The 17,028-nt window shown below is 61.1% G+C and overlaps 1 protein-coding gene across 3 annotated transcripts in view; it reads left to right on the top strand.

Annotated features, from left to right (window-relative positions):
• Positions 1-749: 749 nt before the first annotated feature.
• MAPK8IP2 (mitogen-activated protein kinase 8 interacting protein 2) overlaps positions 750-17,028 on the top strand; it is a 51,955-nt gene continuing 35,676 nt past the window's right edge. For all 3 annotated transcript variants that reach the window (XM_075916730.1, XM_075916729.1, XM_075916728.1), the window contains exons 1-2: positions 750-892; positions 7,755-7,860. In XM_075916730.1, the coding sequence (XP_075772845.1) occupies positions 828-892; positions 7,755-7,860 (171 nt within the window). In that variant the 5' untranslated portion in view covers positions 750-827. The remainder of the gene's footprint in view (positions 893-7,754; positions 7,861-17,028) is intronic.

The following is a 17,028-nucleotide window of genomic DNA, read 5'->3' as shown; positions in this document are numbered from 1 at the left end:
CCTACCGCCCCCGCCCCCGCCCGGCCCTACCGCCCCCGCCCGGCCCTACCGCCGCCCCCTGCCCGGCCCTACCCCCCCCCGGTCCTACCGCCCGTACCGCCCCCCGCCCGGCCCTACCCCCCCCCGTCCTACCGCCCCCGCCCGGCCCTACCGCCGCCCCCCGCCCGGCCCTACCGCCCCCCGCCCGGCCCTACCGGCCCTACCGCCCCCCCCCCGTCCTACCGCCCCTGCCCGGCCCTACCCCCCCCCCCGCCCTACCGGCCCTACCGCCCCTGCCCGGCCCTACCTCCCCCCCCCGGTCCTACCGCCCCTACCGCCCCCGCCCCGGTCCTACCGCCCCCCGCCCGGCCCTACCGCCCCCCCCCGGTCCTACCGCCCCTACCGCCCCCCGCCCGGTCCTACCGCCCCTACCGCCCCCCCCCGGTCCTACCGCCCCTACCGCCCCCCGCCCGGCCCTACCGCCCCCCCCCCCGGTCCTACCGCCCCTACCGCCCCCCGCCCGGCCCTACCGCCCCTCCCCCCCCCCGGTCCTACCGCCCCTACCGCCCCCCGCCCGGTCCTACCGCCCCCCGCCCAGCTCTGCCCCCAGTCCCCCTGCGCCGCCCCCACACAGCTCTGCCCCCCGCCCAGTCCCCCCTGCAAAGCCCCCCGCCCCTCTGCCCAGCCCCCATACAGCTCTGCCCCCGCCCCTCTGCCCAACCCCCCCCGCTCCCGGCCCTGCCCCCACATAACCCCGGACACCGCCCCCCCCCCCGCCCCGCGGTGCCCAGCCCGGCTCGCTCCCGCCTGCGCCAGGCTCGCTCCGCAGTCGGGCTCGGCAGGGGAAGATGGCGGAGCGGGCGGAGATGTTCTCGCTGGCCCCGTTCCACGCGCTCTCCCCGCCGGCCTGCAGGTAGGAGCCCCCCCCGGGCCCCCCCGGCCCCGGGCCCCTGCCCCCCCCGGTCCTGCTCCCTGCGGCCCCCCCCCCCGGCCCCGGGCCTCTGCCCCCCCCGGCCCTGCTCCCTGCGCCCCCCCCCGGCCCTGCTCCCTGCGCCCCCCCAGAGCCCCGGGCCCCTGCCCCCCCCGGCCCTGCTCCCTGCGCCCCCCCCGGCCCTGCTCCCTGCGCCCCCCCCGGCCCCGGGCCCCCCCGGCCCTGCTCCCTGCGCCCCCCCAGAGCCCCGGGCCCCTGCCCCCCCCGGCCCTGCTCTCTGCCCCCCCCCGGCCCTGCTCCCTGCGCCCCCCCAGAGCCCCGGGCCCCTGCCCCCCCCGGCCCTGCTCCCTGCGCCCCCCCCGGCCCCGGGCCCCTGCCCCCCCCGGCCCTGCTCCCTGCGGCCCCCCCCCCCCGGCCCCGGGCCTCTGCCCCCCCCCGGCCCTGCTCCCTGCGCCCCCCCCAGAGCCCCGGGCCTCTGCCCCCCCCGGCCCTGCTCCCTCCCACCCCGGCCCTGCTCTCTGCCCCCCCACCCCCGGGCCTCGGCCTCTGCCCCCCCCCGGCCCTGCTCTCTGCCCCCCCCGACCCTGCTCTCTGCGCCCCCCCCCCCCGGCCCTGCTCTCTGCCCCCCCACCCCCGGGCCTCTGCCCCTCCCCCCGACCGAATCTCTCCAGCAACATCCTCCCCCTGGCTGGCTGTCTGCCCTCCCCCCCGACTCCACGGGGCCCTGGCCTCTATCCCCCCCACCCCCGCTTGGTCCCTGTCCGCCCCCCCGGACCTGGTCTCTGCCCCCCCGTTTGGTCTCTGTCCCCCCCCATCTCTGCCTGCCCCCTTGCTTCCCCTTGGCTAGGTCTTCCCTTGCCCCACCAAGCCAGGTCTCCTCCCCATATCCCCCACTGGGCTGGGACCCCCACCCCTGGTGGCTGTTGCAATATTCCTGCATGGCCCTGGCCAGCCTGCCCTACTCCAAGGGGCCCTGGTGGGGCAGGGAACAGCACTGCCCCTTGCAGCTCTCCCCAGGTCTGCCCTGCCTAGTGGGCCCCGGTGTGGGGCAGAGAGTGGGGGAGCTGGGGGGGCAGGCTTCCCAGGGAAGCCTTGAGGAGAGGCCAGGCTCAAGCGCCCCCCCTCCCCCGGCCGAGCCTCAGCACTTCAGGCAGGGGGCCAAGCCTCAGTTTTATTGGCTGGGGCTCCCCTGCCCCATGGCGGTAGCTGGGCCCAGCCCCACAGGTCTCAGGAGTGGTGTGTGGGTGGGGGCCTGCCCCAGAGAGTAGCAAGCTTGTGGGGATGGGGGTGTCAGAGCCCCGGCCAGGCCTGAGACCCCTCCCAAGGACTGGTCCCCGGGGGGTCCATCCCCACAAAACGGTGCCTTTGGGGAGCGGAGCCTAAACAAGGTGCATCCAGGGCACAGCCCCCACCTGGGGGAGCCCCCCTGCAGGCAGAGCCCCTGGAACAGGGCTGACCCCTCCCGCCCCAGCCCAGTGCATCCCTCCTGCTCCAGCCTGGGGCTCCGAATGCCCCTTCCCCCAGGGGCACTTCCCAGCTGGAGCCTCCCCCTTTGGGGCGCGCGTCCCGGCCCTTCCCCGGGCGCGTCCCTGGCCCCCGGGGGCCCTGTCGGGAAGTCGCGCAGCCGCCCTTGGCCCAGTTCCGCCCGCGTGTCCTTGGGCTCGGCAGGCCGGGCGCCTGGTGCCCCCGCTGAGCCCCACTGGACAGATGTGGCCCCTTGAATCCTCCCCGGGAGGCAGCACGTTGCTCTCCCCGCTCCGAATGGCTGTTTATCGTCAGGCCGGGGGTCCCAGGGGCCCATCCCCTCAGGTCCTCGGCTCCGGTGCAGAGATCCGGCTGGAGCTGCGCTCTGCTCCTCTGGGGGTGCGGCACTGCCCAGCCAGGGCCCCCTCCCCCCCGCCGGCACTGCCCAGCCAGGGCCCCCTCCCCCCCCGCCGGCACTGCCCAGCCAGGGCTCCCCCCCCCCCGCCGGCACTGCCCAGCCAGGCCCCCCCCCCCCCCGCCGGCACTGCCCAGCCAGGGCCCCCTCCCCCCCCCCGCCGGCACTGCCCAGCCAGGGCCCCCTCCCCCCCCCCGCCGGCACTGCCCAGCCAGGGCCCCCTCCCCCCCCGCCGGCACTGCCCAGCCAGGGCCCCCCCCCCCCCCGCCGGCACTGCCCAGCCAGGGCCCCCCCCCCCCCCGCCGGCACTGCCCAGCCAGGGCCCCCCCCCCCCGCCGGCACTGCCCAGCCAGGGCCCCCTCCCCCCCCGCCGGCACTGCCCAGCCAGGGCCCCCTCCCCCCCCCGCCGGCACTGCCCAGCCAGGGCCCCCTCCCCCCCCCGCCGGCACTGCCCAGCCAGGGCCCCCTCCCCCCCCCCGCCGGCACTGCCCAGCCAGGGCCCCCTCCCCCCCCCGCCGGCACTGCCCAGCCAGGGCCCCCTCCCCCCCCCGCCGGCACTGCCCAGCCAGGGCCCCCTCCCCCCCCCGCCGGCACTGCCCAGCCAGGGCCCCCTCCCCCCCCCGCCGGCACTGCCCAGCCAGGGCCCCCTCCCCCCCCCGCCGGCACTGCCCAGCCAGGGCCCCCTCCCCCCCCCGCCGGCACTGCCCAGCCAGGGCCCCCTCCCCCCCCCCGCCGGCACTGCCCAGCCAGGGCCCCCTCCCCCCCCCGCCGGCACTGCCCAGCCAGGGCCCCCTCCCCCCCGCCGGCACTGCCCAGCCAGGGCCCCCTCCCCCCCGCCGGCACTGCCCAGCCAGGGCTCCCTCCCCCCCCGCCGGCACTGCCCAGCCAGGGCTCCCTCCCCCCCGCCGGCACTGCCCAGCCAGGGCTCCCCCCCCCCCCGCCGGCACTGCCCAGCCAGGGCCCCCCCCCCCCCCGCCGGCACTGCCCAGCCAGGGCCCCCCCCCCCGCCGGCACTGCCCAGCCAGGGCCCCCTCCCCCCCCGCCGGCACTGCCCAGCCAGGGCCCCCCCTGCCCAGCCATTCCCCAGGCCCAGCTGGCAGCAAGATTCCCAGGGCGCCCTGATGCCAGGGTGGGGGCAGGGTGGCCTGGTGCCCCCGGCAGAGGCGCCAGATGGCTGCCCACGCGAGGGGCTCCGTGGCACGGGGGTGCGGGTTGCTGGTGGGCCCCATCCCAGGCCGTGTGGGAAGGTGCAAGCCGAGGGATTCCCAGCGTGGGCGGAGCCGTGGCCCCCCAGCCCGGTCTGCACGTGGCAGAGCAGAGCCGGGCTCTTTGCCCTGGCCAGGCACGCGCCGCCCAGAGACGCTTGTTTTGTGCACTGGAGAGCCAGGGCCCCGGGCGGCCGCGGGGCAGCGGGCGCGAGGCGGGGCAGGCGCGGGGCAGCGGGGGCGGGGCAGCAGGCGCGGGGCGGCGGGGCAGCGGGCGCGAAGCGGGGCAGGCGCGGGGCAGCGGGGGCGGGGCAGGCGTGGGGCAGCGGGGGCGGGGCAGGCGTGGGGCAGCGGGGGCGGGGCAGGCACGGGGCAGGCGCGGGGCAGGCGCAGGGCAGCGGGGGCGGGGCGGGCGCGGGGGCTGCCGACCCCTCTGGCACCCCGTGGCTGGTTTCGGTGGGGAGAGGGCAGCCAGGGCAGGGCTCGCAGACTGGCCCCGTGCCGCACGCTCCCTCCCCAGCCCTGAGAGCCCCAGGCAGGCCCAGCCCGGAAGGTGAGAGCCGAGGAGCCAAACGCCAGTTTGCCTGGCCCCGATGGAGAAGGGGCTAGGAGGGGGGGTGCAGGGACCCCGGCTCGGCCCAAAGCGGGGCGCCCGCGTGTCCTAGAGCACTCTCGGCTGCAGTGCTCGGCCATGGGCTGTCCCCTGCAGCCGACGGACACCCGGCCCAGGGCAGACCCCACGGCCTGAGCGTCTCCTGCAGCCGGGGCACTCCCTGGAGCACCCTGGGAAGCATCCTGCAGAGCGGAGCTTGGCCTCTCCCTCTAAGAAGCCAGCCCCCAGAAAGCAGGTGTCAGGCTGGCTGCTGAGCTGCGTTCACACGGGGCAATCCGGTGTCAGGCTGGTTGCTGAGCTGTGTTCACATGGGACAATCCGGTGTCAGGCTGGTTGCTGAGCTGCGTTCACACGGGACAATCCGGTGTCAGGCTGGTTGCTGAGCTGCATTCACATGGGGAAAATCCAGTGTCAGGCTGGCAGCTGCATTCACACGGAGACAATCCGGTGTCATGTTGGTTGCTGAGCTGCGTTCACACGGGACAATCCGGTGTCAGGCTGGCTGCTGAGCTGCGTTCACATGGGGAAAATCCAGTGTCAGGCTGGCAGCTGCGTTCACACGGAGACAATCCGGTGTCATGTTGGTTGCTGAGCTGCGTTCACACGGGACAATCTGGTTTCAGGCTGGTTGCTGAGCTGCGTTCACACGGGACGAATCTGGTGTCATGTTGGTTGCTGAGCTGCGTTCACACAGGACGAATCTGGTGTGATGTTGGTTGCTGAGCTGCGTTCACACGGGGACAATCCGGTTTCAGTCTGGTTGCTGAGCTGCGTTTACATGGGGACAATCCGGTTTCAGTCTGGTTGCTGAGCTGCGTTCACACAGGACGAATCTGGTGTGATGTTGGTTGCTGAGCTGCGTTCACACGGGGACAATCCGGTTTCTGTCTGGTTGCTGAGCTGCGTTTACATGGGGACAATCTGGTTTCAATCTGGTTGCTGAGCTGCGTTCACACGGGGACAATCTGGTTTCAGTCTGGTTGCTGAGCTGCGTTCACACGGGACAAATCTGGTGTCATGTTGGTTGCTGAGCTGCGTTCACACGGGGACAATCCGGTTTCAGTCTGGTTTCTGAGCTGCGTTCACACAGGACGAATCTGGTGTGATGTTGGTTGCTGAGCTGCGTTCACACGGGGACAATCCGGTTTCAGTCTGGTTGCTGAGCTGCGTTCACTCGGGGACAATCCGGTTTCAGGCTGGTGGCTGAGCTGCGTTCACTCGGGGACAATCCGGTTTCAGGCTGGTGGCTGAGCTGCGTTCACTCGGGGACAATCCGGTTTCAGGCTGGTGGCTGAGCTGCGTTCACACGGGGACAATCCGGTTTCCGGCTGGTGGCTGAGCTGCGTTCACACGGGGACAATCCGGTTTCAGGCTGGTGGCTGAGCTGCGTTCACACGGGGACAATCCGGTATCAGGCTGGTGGCTGAGCTGCGTTCACACGGGGACAATCCGGTTTCAGGCTGGTGGCTGAGCTGCGTTCACACGGGGACAATCCGGTTTCAGGCTGGTGGCTGAGCTGCGTTCACACGGGGACAATCCGGTTTCAGGCTGGTGGCTGAGCTGCGTTCACACGGGGACAATCCGGTTTCAGGCTGGTGGCTGAGCTGCGTTCACACGGGGACAATCCGGTTTCAGGCTGGTGGCTGAGCTGCGTTCGCACGGGGACAATCCAGTGTCAGGCTGGCTGCTGAGCTGCGTTCGCACAGGTGCAATCCAGTATCAGGCTGGTTGCTGAGCTGCATTCACACAGGGGCAATCCAGTATCAGGCTGGTTGCTGAGCTGCGTTCACACAGGGGCAATCCAGTATCAGGCTGGTTGCTGAGCTGCGTTCACACAGGGGCAATCCAGTATCAGGCTGGTTGCTGAGCTGCGTTCACACGGGGACAATCTGGTTTCAGGCTGGTTGCTGAGCTGCGTTCACACTGGGGCAATCCAGTATCAGGCTGGTTGCTGAGCTGCGTTCACACGGGGACAATCCGGTTTCAGGCTGGTGGCTGAGCTACGTTCACACGGGGACAATCTGGTGTCAGGCTGGCTGCTGAGCTGCGTTCGCACAGGTGCAATCCAGTATCAGGCTGGTTGCTGAGCTGCGTTCACACAGGGGCAATCCAGTATCAGGCTGGTTGCTGAGCTGCGTTCACACAGGGGCAATCCAGTATCAGGCTGGTTGCTGAGCTGCGTTCACACAGGGGCAATCCAGTATCAGGCTGGTTGCTGAGCTGCGTTCACACGGGGACAATCTGGTTTCAGGCTGGTTGCTGAGCTGCGTTCACACTGGGGCAATCCAGTATCAGGCTGGTTGCTGAGCTGCGTTCACACGGGGACAATCCGGTTTCAGGCTGGTGGCTGAGCTGCGTTCACACGGGGACAATCTGGTGTCAGGCTGGCTGCTGAGCTGCATTCACACAGGGGCAATCCAGTATCAGGCTGGCTGCTGAGCTCTTGCTCCTGTTTCCGTGCCCTGCCCAGCTCAGTGCAAGGGCACGTGCAATGGGGGGAGGGAGAGCTCAGTGGTTTGAGCACTGGCCTGCTAAACCCAGGGTGGTGAGTTCACTCCTTGCAGAGGCCATTTGGGGGCAAAAATGTGTGAGGGATGGTCCTTAGTCCTGCTGTGAGGGCAGGGGACTGGACTCAATGACCTTTCAAGGTCCCTTCCAGTTCCAGGAGAGAGGCATCTCCATTTATTTCCGTTGTTCCCCTGGCAAGTCACGTGCCCCGTTCCTATCTGGACGGCTCCATTGAATTGACTAGTCGATTCACCTCGCGAATTCCTGGCGGTTACACGACTCGCCGATAGTCCCGGGGGCAGGGGCAGGACCAGCAGCCAGTCCTGAGGAGCCCGCGCTGCACGGCTCCTGCTGGATCAGAGACGGGACCAGGCGGGAGCTGGGCTGCGAGGGGAACCGCTTTAGAAACCAGCGTGGCTGAGGGCCTGGGAGGCGGTGGCCCCGTGGACCAATGTGAGGCCTCCGTGTGCGAGGGGCAGCCTGGGGGAACGTGCTTGTCCCCGCCCTTTGGGATTTTGTGACCCATCCTCCATCTTCTCCCTCCGCCCAGGGGCAGGGCCTGCCCCATGCCCAGCCCCCGGGATCTCCCCAGACCGGCCTGTGCCCCGGGACTGACCCCGCTTGCTCTCCCCTCGCCAGGCCCCCGCAGGACATCAGCCTAGAGGAGTTTGACGACGAGGACCTGTCGGAAATCACGGACGACTGCGGGATCGGCCTGAACTACGACTCGGACCATTATGAGAAGGTGGGGGTTGGGGGGCAGAGACCCGGGGGAGGTGCTGCTGCCCAGGGACGGGAAGCCGAGGCAGGGCGAGCACAACTGAGCGCTCCCCAGCAATGTCCCCACAGCCCCCACCCCAGGGAAATCCCCGTGGGCACAGCCCGGGGCTGGGGAGGGGGTGGCCAGAGGCCAGAAGCAAAATCCCTTGTTACCCAGAGCTGTGCCATGCAGGCGCGTGTGAGCGTGCATGCACACGTAAACGTGGACACACCTGAATGTGCACACGCACGTGAACGTGCATGGCTGACACCAGCCTGCAGCTCCCCAGGCTCTTTGCATCCAGGACTCCCCGCGCTCCCGCAGCTCTGCCCTCGCCTGGTGCTTTCCTCCGAGCTCTGCGGCCCCTTCCTGGCCAGGGTTGCACGGGGCACCGTGGGCCCTGCTGGCGGCCCCTCCCGTCGCCCCGTGCCGAAGGGGCTGCCCTGGGCAGTGCCGGCACTAGGGCAGCCTTCCCTGGCCCACGTCTCCTCCTCGCCGGGCATGGGGGCTTGGAGCACCGGGTGCCGGGGCGCCCACGTGTTCTCACAAGGCAAAGGGGCCAGCCAGGCACAGTGGGGGATGCTGGGGAAGGAGGGGCCCTGGCGAGGGGCCGTGGGGCGCTGGGAGCCAAGGGGCTGCAGGAGGAGGGGCTCTCGGGTTATTCCATCGCGGGCTGGCACTGGGGAGCTGCTGCTGGGACCCTGCACCCGGCTCCAGAGGGTGCTGCTCACGGCGAGGGCGATGGCAGCGCTGGGAGGTCACAGAAGGGGCCGGGGTCCCATGAGCGCAGTCACTGGGAATTCGGGGCTGGTCAGTCCAGCAAGCCACGGGGCCAAGAGCCGCCGCGAGCCGCTGAAGCCAGAAGCACTCGGAGCGGAAGGAAGAGGCGGCTCTTGGCCTGTGGGGCTATTAGCCATGACGGAGGCTTCGTCCCGGGCAGCTCTTACGGCGAGACAGGGCGTTTCCCAGCAGATCGGCTCTAGTCCACCCAGGAGCGACCCCGGCGGCTCCGCGGCTGCACTGCAACGCGCTCCCACTGGCTCGCAGGCCGTGGCCCGGAAGCGACGTGAACCCTGCGTCCGTTTCACCGCAGAGGACGGGAGGGAGATCCCCAGCCTGCGCCATGCTTAGGGGGCAGCCCTGAGGAACTCTCAATCCTAGGACCCCAGGGCGGGCAGAGCCCTCAGGAGGCACCGAGCCCAGCCCCCCGCCAAAGCAGGACCAGTCCCCACTCCATCAGCCCAGCCAGGGGTCTGTCAAGCCGGGACAAACACCCCTAGGGATGGAGACTCCACCCCCTCCCCAGGGAACCCAGCCCAGCGCTACCTCTCATAGAAGCTAATCAGACTGGTCAGGCACGACTTGCCCTTTGTGAATCCATGTGACTATTCCTGATCACTTTCCTCTCATCCAAGTGCTTCAATATGGATTCCTTAAGGATCCCTTCCATGATTTTTCCAGGAACCGAGGTAAGACTGACCGGCCTATAGTTCCCTGGATCGTCCTTCTTCCCTTTTTTAAAGATGGGCACTACATTTGCCTTTTTCCAATCATCCGGGATCTCTCCCGATCTCCACGACTTTTCAAAGATAATGGTCAAAGGCTCCTCAATGACATTTGCCAACTCCTTCAGTACCCTTGGGTGCATTAAGTCCGGACCCATGGATTTGTGTACGATTAGCTTTTCTAAATAGTTCCTAACCTGTTCTTTACCCACCAAGGGCTGTCCATCTTCTTCCCATCTTGCATCACTTAGCACAGAAGTCCAGGAGCCGACCTTGTCCGTGAATACAGAGGCAAAGTAAGCATTGAGTACTTCAGCTTTCCCCACATCATCTGTCACTAGGTTACCTCCTTCATCCATTAGGGGCTGCACACCCTCTCTGATCACCTTCTTCTTGTTAACATGCCTGTAGAAACCTTTCTTGTATCCTTCACATCCTTAGCCAGTTGCAATTCCATTTGCGCTTTCACCTTCCTGATAACCACCCGGCTGAGCCTTGGTAGGGGGAGGGGCTTTATAAGGCAGTGGGCAAGCGACCAAGGAGCTTGCGAACAGGACAGCCGTGATGGATGGTGATGGGTCTGCTGCTGTTACCTGCACAGTGTGCGCCATGTTTGTCTTCCTCCCGGAAGAAAGAACGGATTTCATCTGCACCAAGTGCAAGCTGGTCGACATTTTGGAAGAAAAAATTAGAGGACTGGAGGCCCAAGTGTCGACCCTACGCTCGATCAGAGAAGATGAAGACTTCCTCGATAGAAGGCAGCGTTTAATCCGTCAAGCACGGAAGGCAGAGGAACCAGCGAGGGCAGTACGTGACCAAGAAGAGAACTGGCAGCATGTAACTTCTAGAAGGGGAAAAAGGCCAGCACGGGAATCCCCCGATGCTATAGAGGTAAGCAATCGCTTTCAGGCTCTCTCCACAGGCTCTGCAGTGCTGAATGCTCTGGAAGGGACCTCACAAGGAAGAAACCAGAAGGGAACACCATCTACTGGAAGGCATGGGATGCGTAGTCCTAGGGATGCGGGTTCCACGGCCACAACCCCCAAAAGAAAACGACGGGTGGTGGTGGTCGGGGACTCCCTCCTAAGAGGGACTGAGCCATCCCTCTGCCGTCCGGACCTGGAATCTCGAGAGGTGTGCTGCTTACCGGGAGCTCGCATTCAGGATGTCACTGAGAGGCTTAGCAAGCTGATCAAACCTTCCGATCGCTACCCCTTCCTGCTTCTCCACATAGGAACTAATGATACGGCCAAGAATGACCTTGAGCAGGTTACTGCGGATTATGTAGCGCTGGGAAGAAGGATCCAAGAATTCGGAGCGCAAGTGGTATTCTCCTCCATCCTCCCTGTTGAAGGGAAAGGACTGGGCAGGGATCGTCGAACTGAGGACATAAATACGTGGTTGCGCAGATAGTGTCGCAGAGAGGGCTTTGGTTTCTTCGACCATGGGACTCTGTTCCGGGCACAAGGATTGTTAGGAAGAGATGGGATCCACCTAATGAAGAGAGGAAGGAGCATCTTCGCGGGCAGGCTTGAAAACCTGGTGAGGAGGCTTTAAACTAGGTTCGTCGGGGGACGGTGACCAAAACCCTGAGGGGAGTGGGAAAGTCGGATACCGGGAAGAAATGCAGAGAGGAAGGAGCAAGAAAGGAGGACCCCTGTCTCGAATGGAGAAGATAGGACGATCAACTGGTTACCTGAGGTGTTTGTACACTAATGCGAGAAGCCAGGGCAACAAACAGGAAGAACTGGAGGCCCTGGCCCAGACCAAGAAATATGATTTAATTGGGATAACAGAGACTTGGTGGGATGACTCGCATGACTGGAGCGCTGTCATGGAAGGCTATAGACTGTTCAGGAACAACAGGCAGGGGAGGAAAGGAGGAGGAGTTGCACTATATTTAAGAGAGCACTACGATTGCTCTGAACTCCAGTATAAAGAGGGAGAAAAACCTGTTGAGGGTTTATGGGTTAAGTTTAAAGGAGCAAACAACAGCAGTGATGTTGTGGTTGGTGTTTGCTACAGGCCACTGAATCAGGTGGATGAGGTAGATGAGGTTTTCTTTGGACAATTGAGCGAAGCTTCCAGATCACAGGCCCTGGTTCTCGTGGGGGACTTTAATCACCCTGACATCTGCTGGGAGACCTACACCGCAGTACACAGGCAATCCAGGAAGTTTTTGGAGAATGTTGGGGATAACTTCTTGGTACAAGTGCTGAAGGATCCAACCAGGGGCCGTGCGCAGCTTGACCTTCTGCTCACAAACAGGGAGGAACTAATAGGGGAAGTAGAGGTGGGTGACAACCTGGGAAGCAGTGATCATGAGATGGTAGATTTCAGGGTCCTGACCAAAGGAAGAAAAGAGAGTAGTAAAATACACACCTTGGACTTCAGAAAAGCAGATTTTGACTCCCTCCGAGATCTGATGGGCAGAATCCCATGGGATGCTAACATGAAGGGGAAAGGAGCCCAGGACAGCTGGCAGTATTTTAAAGAAGCCTTATTGAAGGCACAGAAAGAAACCATCCCGACGCGTAGCAAGAGAGGCAAACCTGGTAGGAGACCGGATTGGCTTACAGGGGAAATCCTTGGTGAACTTAAGCACAAAAAGGAAGCTTACAGAAAGTGGAAACTTGGTCAAATGCCCAGGGAGGAGTTTAAAGGGATAGCTCGAGAATGCTGCGGCGCCCCACGACTCCCAGGAAAACCCGCTCAGTGTGCCAGGCTCCTCGAGCGCCGCTGCCCGTCCTGGGGACGCTGCTTCTCCGCAGCCACACTCGGGTTAAGCCGCCTGCCCCTCCGCTTCCTGGAATCGCTTCTCTCTGCCTCCAGCGCCTGGCTCTCGCAAGCCCCCTTCCTTCTGCGCCCGTCACTTACTGCCGGGTGCTTCATCCACGGGGTGCAGTTGAACCATCCTCTGCTACCACTATCATAGCATGTTGGGGGCCCCCGACCCTGCACCCCACTCGCAGCCAGAGGGGACTCTCTGGCGGCAGGTAGAATAGAAGGGTTCTTGGTTCCCAGGGACACGGTGCAGCTCAGGATCTCTGTTCGCACAGGGACCAAGAGCAGGAGGCCTCATTCCTCTCGGGGGAAAGGCACGCCTGGGCCCCTCCCCCCTTTTCCTGCTCCCAGCCTCCTCTCTCGCCTAGCCCAGGCCAGACTGACTCTACCCCCGCCTGGGGCAGCCGCCCGGCCCTTTGTCTCCCTTCCCGGGCAGGCGTTGGGAACTCCTGGGTCTGGCCCCCAGGTGTCTGGGCCCCACTCACCACGGCAGGGAGTCACCAGGGATTACACACCATACAGCACAGAGAAACCCGGATCACAAACGTGGACAGCCCCCTCCCCCGCTATGTCACATCTGCTCCTAAATATCTCCCGAGATGGACAGTCCACAACTGCCCTGAGCAATTTAACCCCCCGGCAGGCAGGAAGTTCTTCCTAACGTCCAACCTAAACCCCCCTTGCTGCAGTTGAAGCCCATTGCTGCTTGTTCTATCCTCAGAGGCCCAGATGAACAAGTTTTCTCCCTCCTCCTTGTAACACCCTTTTAGGGACTTGAAACTTGTTCTCACGTCTCCTCTCAGTCTCCTTTCCAAACTAAACAAGCCCAGTTCTTTCAGTCTTCTTTCCTAGCTCATGTTCTCTTGACCTTTAATCATTCTTGTTGCTCTTCTCTGGACCTTCTCCAATTTCTCCACCTTTCTCCTGAAATGCGGTGCCCAGAACTGGACACAAGACTCCAGCTGAGCCCTGATCAGTGCAGAGCAGAGTGGAAGAATGGCTCCTCGTGTCTTGCTCACAACACTCCTGTTCACACATCCCAGAATGATTTTTGCCTTTTTTTCCCCAACAGTCTCACACTGTGGTTTCATATTTAGCTTATGGTCCACTATGATCCCTTTAGACAGTATCCCTTGCTAGAGAGTGACTTCCCATTCTGTATGCATGAACCTGATTGTTCCTTCCTAAGTGGAGCATTTTACATTTGTCATTATTGAGTTTTATCCTGTTTACCTCAGACCATTTCTCTAGTTTGTCCAGCTCATTTTGAATTCGAATCCTAACCTCCAAAGCACTCGCAACCCCTCCCATCTTGGATCATCCACAAACTTCCTAAGTGTACTTTCTATGCCATTATCTAAATAATTCACCAAGATACTGAACAGAGCCGGTCCCAAAATAAACCCCTGCAGAACCCCACTTGTTCTGCCCTTCCAGCATGACTGTGAACCGTTAATAACTACTCTCTGGCTACGTCTAGACTGCATCCCTTTTTCGTAAAAGGAATGCAAATTAGAAGTATCGCAATTGCTAATAAAGCCGGGATTTAAATCTCCCCCACTTCATTAGCATAAAAATGGCTGCCGCTTTTTTTTGGCTCGGAGCTTTGCTGGAAAAAAGCGCCAGCCTAGACGCGGATCTTTCGGAAAATAAAGCCTTTTCCGAAAGATCCCTTATCCCTCATTTTAAGAAGATGCAATCTAGACATAGCCTCTGAGAACAATTATCCAGACAGCTATGCACCCACCTTGTAGTAGCCTCATGTAGGTTGTGTTTCCCTAGTTTATTGCTAAGAAGGTCATGTGAGACCGTATCAAATGCTTTACCAAACTCCAGGTACACAACATCTACCACTTCCCCCTTATCCACAAGACTTGATATCCTGTTAAAGCTATCACATTGGTTTGGCATGATTTATTCTTTACAAATCCATGCTGTTACCTAGCACCTTATTATCTTCCAGATGTTTGCAGATTAATTCCTTAATTACTTGCTCCATTATGTTCCCTGGCACAGAAGTTAAGCTGATTGGTTTGTAGTTTCCTGGGTTGTTCTTATTTTCCTTTTTATAGATGGGCCTTAGATTTGCCCTTTTCCAGTCTTCTGGAATCTCTCTCATATCTTCCACGACTTTTCCAAAGATGATAGCTAATGGCCCCTCTATCAGCTCCTTGAGTATTCTAGGATGCATTTGATCCTGGTGGCTTGCAGATATCTAACTTGTCTAAGTAATTTTTAACTTGTTCTTTTCCTATTTTAACTTCTGAACTTATCCCATTTTCTCTGGAAATCTTAAAAAACAACAAATAGTCTTGCAGCACCTTAGAGACTAACAGAACGTGTAGATGGGATCTTGTGCTTTCGTGGGCACAACCCACTTCTTCAGATGAGTCTTTCTTACAGACTAGCTTGGCTACCCCTCTGAACCCATTTTCACTGGCATTCACTATGTTAGGTGTCCAGTCATCAACAACTAATCAGGAAAGAGATCCTGGAGTCTTCGTGGATAGTTCTCTGAAGACGTCTATACTGTGTGCAGTGGCAGTCAAAAAAACAAACAGGATGTTAGGAATCATTTAAAAGGAATAGAGAATAATATGGAGAATATCTTATTGCCCTTATATAAATCCATGGTACGCCCACGTCTTGAATACTGCGTGTAGATGTGGTCTCCTCATCTCAAAAAAGATATACTGGCATTAGAAAAGGTTCAGAGAAGGGCAACTAAAATGATCAGGGCTTTGGAACGGGTCCAATGTGAGGAGAGATTAAAGAGACTGGGACTTTTCAGCTTGGAAAAGAGGAGACTGAGGGGGGATATGCTAGAGGTATATAAAATCATGAGTGGTGTGGAGAAAGTGAATAAGGAAAAGTTATTTACTTGTTCCCATAATATAAGAACTGGGGGCCACCAAACGAAACTAACGGGCAGCAGGTTTAAAACAAACAAAAGGAAGTTCTTCTTCACACAGCGTGTAGTCAACCTGTGGAACTCCTTGCCTGAGGAGGTTGTGAAGGCTAGAACTAGAACAGGGTTTAAGAGAACTAGATAAATTCATGGAGGTTAAGTCCATTAATGGCTATTAGCCAGTCTGGGTAAGGAATGGTGTCCCTAGCCTCTGTGTGTCAGAGTGTGGAGATGGATGGCAGGAGAGAGATCGCTTGATCATTACCTGTTCGATTCACTCCCTCTGGAGACACCTGGCATTGGCCTCTGTCAGCAGACAGGATACTGGGCTGGATGGGCCTTGGGTCTGACCCAGTCTGGCCGTTCTTATGTTCTAACCTTTCTGGTGAAAACCGAAACAAAGACGTTATTAAGCACCTCTGCAATTTCTGCCTTTCCTGTTATTGCTTTTCCCTCGTAATTGAGCAATGGGCCTACCCTGTCCTGGGTTGTCTTCTTGCTTCTAATATATTTGCAGAATGTTTTCTTGCTCCCCTTTATGTTTCTAGCTAGACTGAGCTTGTTTTGTGCCTTTGCCTTTCTCATGTTGCCCCTGCCTACATGGCTTATTGTTTATGCTCATTCTTTGTGATTTTACCTGGTTTCCACTCTTTGTAGGGCTCCTTTTTGATTTTGAGATTGTTCGAGATCTCCTGGTTAAGCCAGGCTGGTCTCTTGCCAGGCCTCTGATCTCTCCTACGTAGCGGAATAGTTTGCTCTTGTGCTCTTGATAATGTCCCTTTGAAAAACTGCCAACTCTCTTCACTTGTTTTTCCTCTTAGTCTTGCTTCCCATGGGACCTTACCTACCAGCTCTCTGAGTCTGCTGAAATCTGCCTTCCTGAAATCCATGGTCTCCATGTTGCTGTTCTCCCTTCTACCAGGCCTTAGACTCAGCAACTCTGGTTTCAGGGTCGCTTTCACCCGAGCTGTGTCCACTTTCAAATTCTCAGAAAGTTCCTCCAGATCTGTTCAAATCAAACCTACAACAGGAGCTCCCAGGAGCTTTCTCGACCATCTGAATAAAAAATTGTCTCCAATGCAGTCCAGGAACGTGTTGGCTAGTCTGCGCCCCGCTGTGTTAGTTTCCCTACACGTGTCTGGAGAGTTGAAGTCCCCCATCACCACCGAATCCTGCGCTTTGGATGATTTTGTGAGTTGTTTCCAAAAAGCCTCGTCCGCCTGGGTAGGTGGTCTGTAGTAGACCCCTTGTTTTTACCCCTTTTAACCTAAGCCAGGGTCTGTCTACACTACCCCGCTAGTTCGAACTAGGGTGGTTAATGTAGGCAACTGGAGTTGCAAATGAAGCCCGGGATCTGAATTTCCCAGGCTTCATTCGCATAAAGCCGCTGGCGCCATTTTTAAATGTCCGCTAGTGCGGACTCCGTGCCCGCGGCTACACGCAGTTACACGCGGCTACATGCAGCTACACGCAGCACGGACTAGGTAGTTCGGACTAGGCTTCCTATTCTGAACTACTGTTACTCCTCGTTCAGATGAAGTTCAGGGCTGACAAATGCAAAGTGATGCACATTGGGAACCAGTGTCCCTGCTGGACACACCCCACGCTGGGATCTAAACGGGCTCGTACCGCTCCACAAGTCGCTGTGTAGAGCTGCTGTGGACAGTTCTCTGGACACACCCGCAGTCAGAGGAGCAAAGCGGCTGTTGGGAATCATCCGGAAAGGGCTGGAGAAGACAGAGGATATCTTACTGCCTCTATCCACCACGGGGCGTCCACCGCGTGAATCCTGCCTGCACATGTGGCCACCACACCACAAACAAGCTCATTGGCCTTGCAAAGGTTCCGAAAGGACGAGACGAAAGACGAGGGGTCGGGAACGGGTGTCGTCAGAGGAGAGAGTCATGAGACTGGGCCCTGCTCAGCGGGGAAAAGAGGGCCGAGGGGGAGCGGCCG

This window comes from Pelodiscus sinensis, unplaced genomic scaffold (assembly GCF_049634645.1).
Source record: "Pelodiscus sinensis isolate JC-2024 unplaced genomic scaffold, ASM4963464v1 ctg58, whole genome shotgun sequence".
In the NCBI taxonomy this organism is placed as follows: domain Eukaryota; kingdom Metazoa; phylum Chordata; order Testudines; family Trionychidae; genus Pelodiscus; species Pelodiscus sinensis.
Note: the sequence above shows the minus strand (reverse complement) of the source record. Positions and strands in the feature narration are given on the sequence as shown.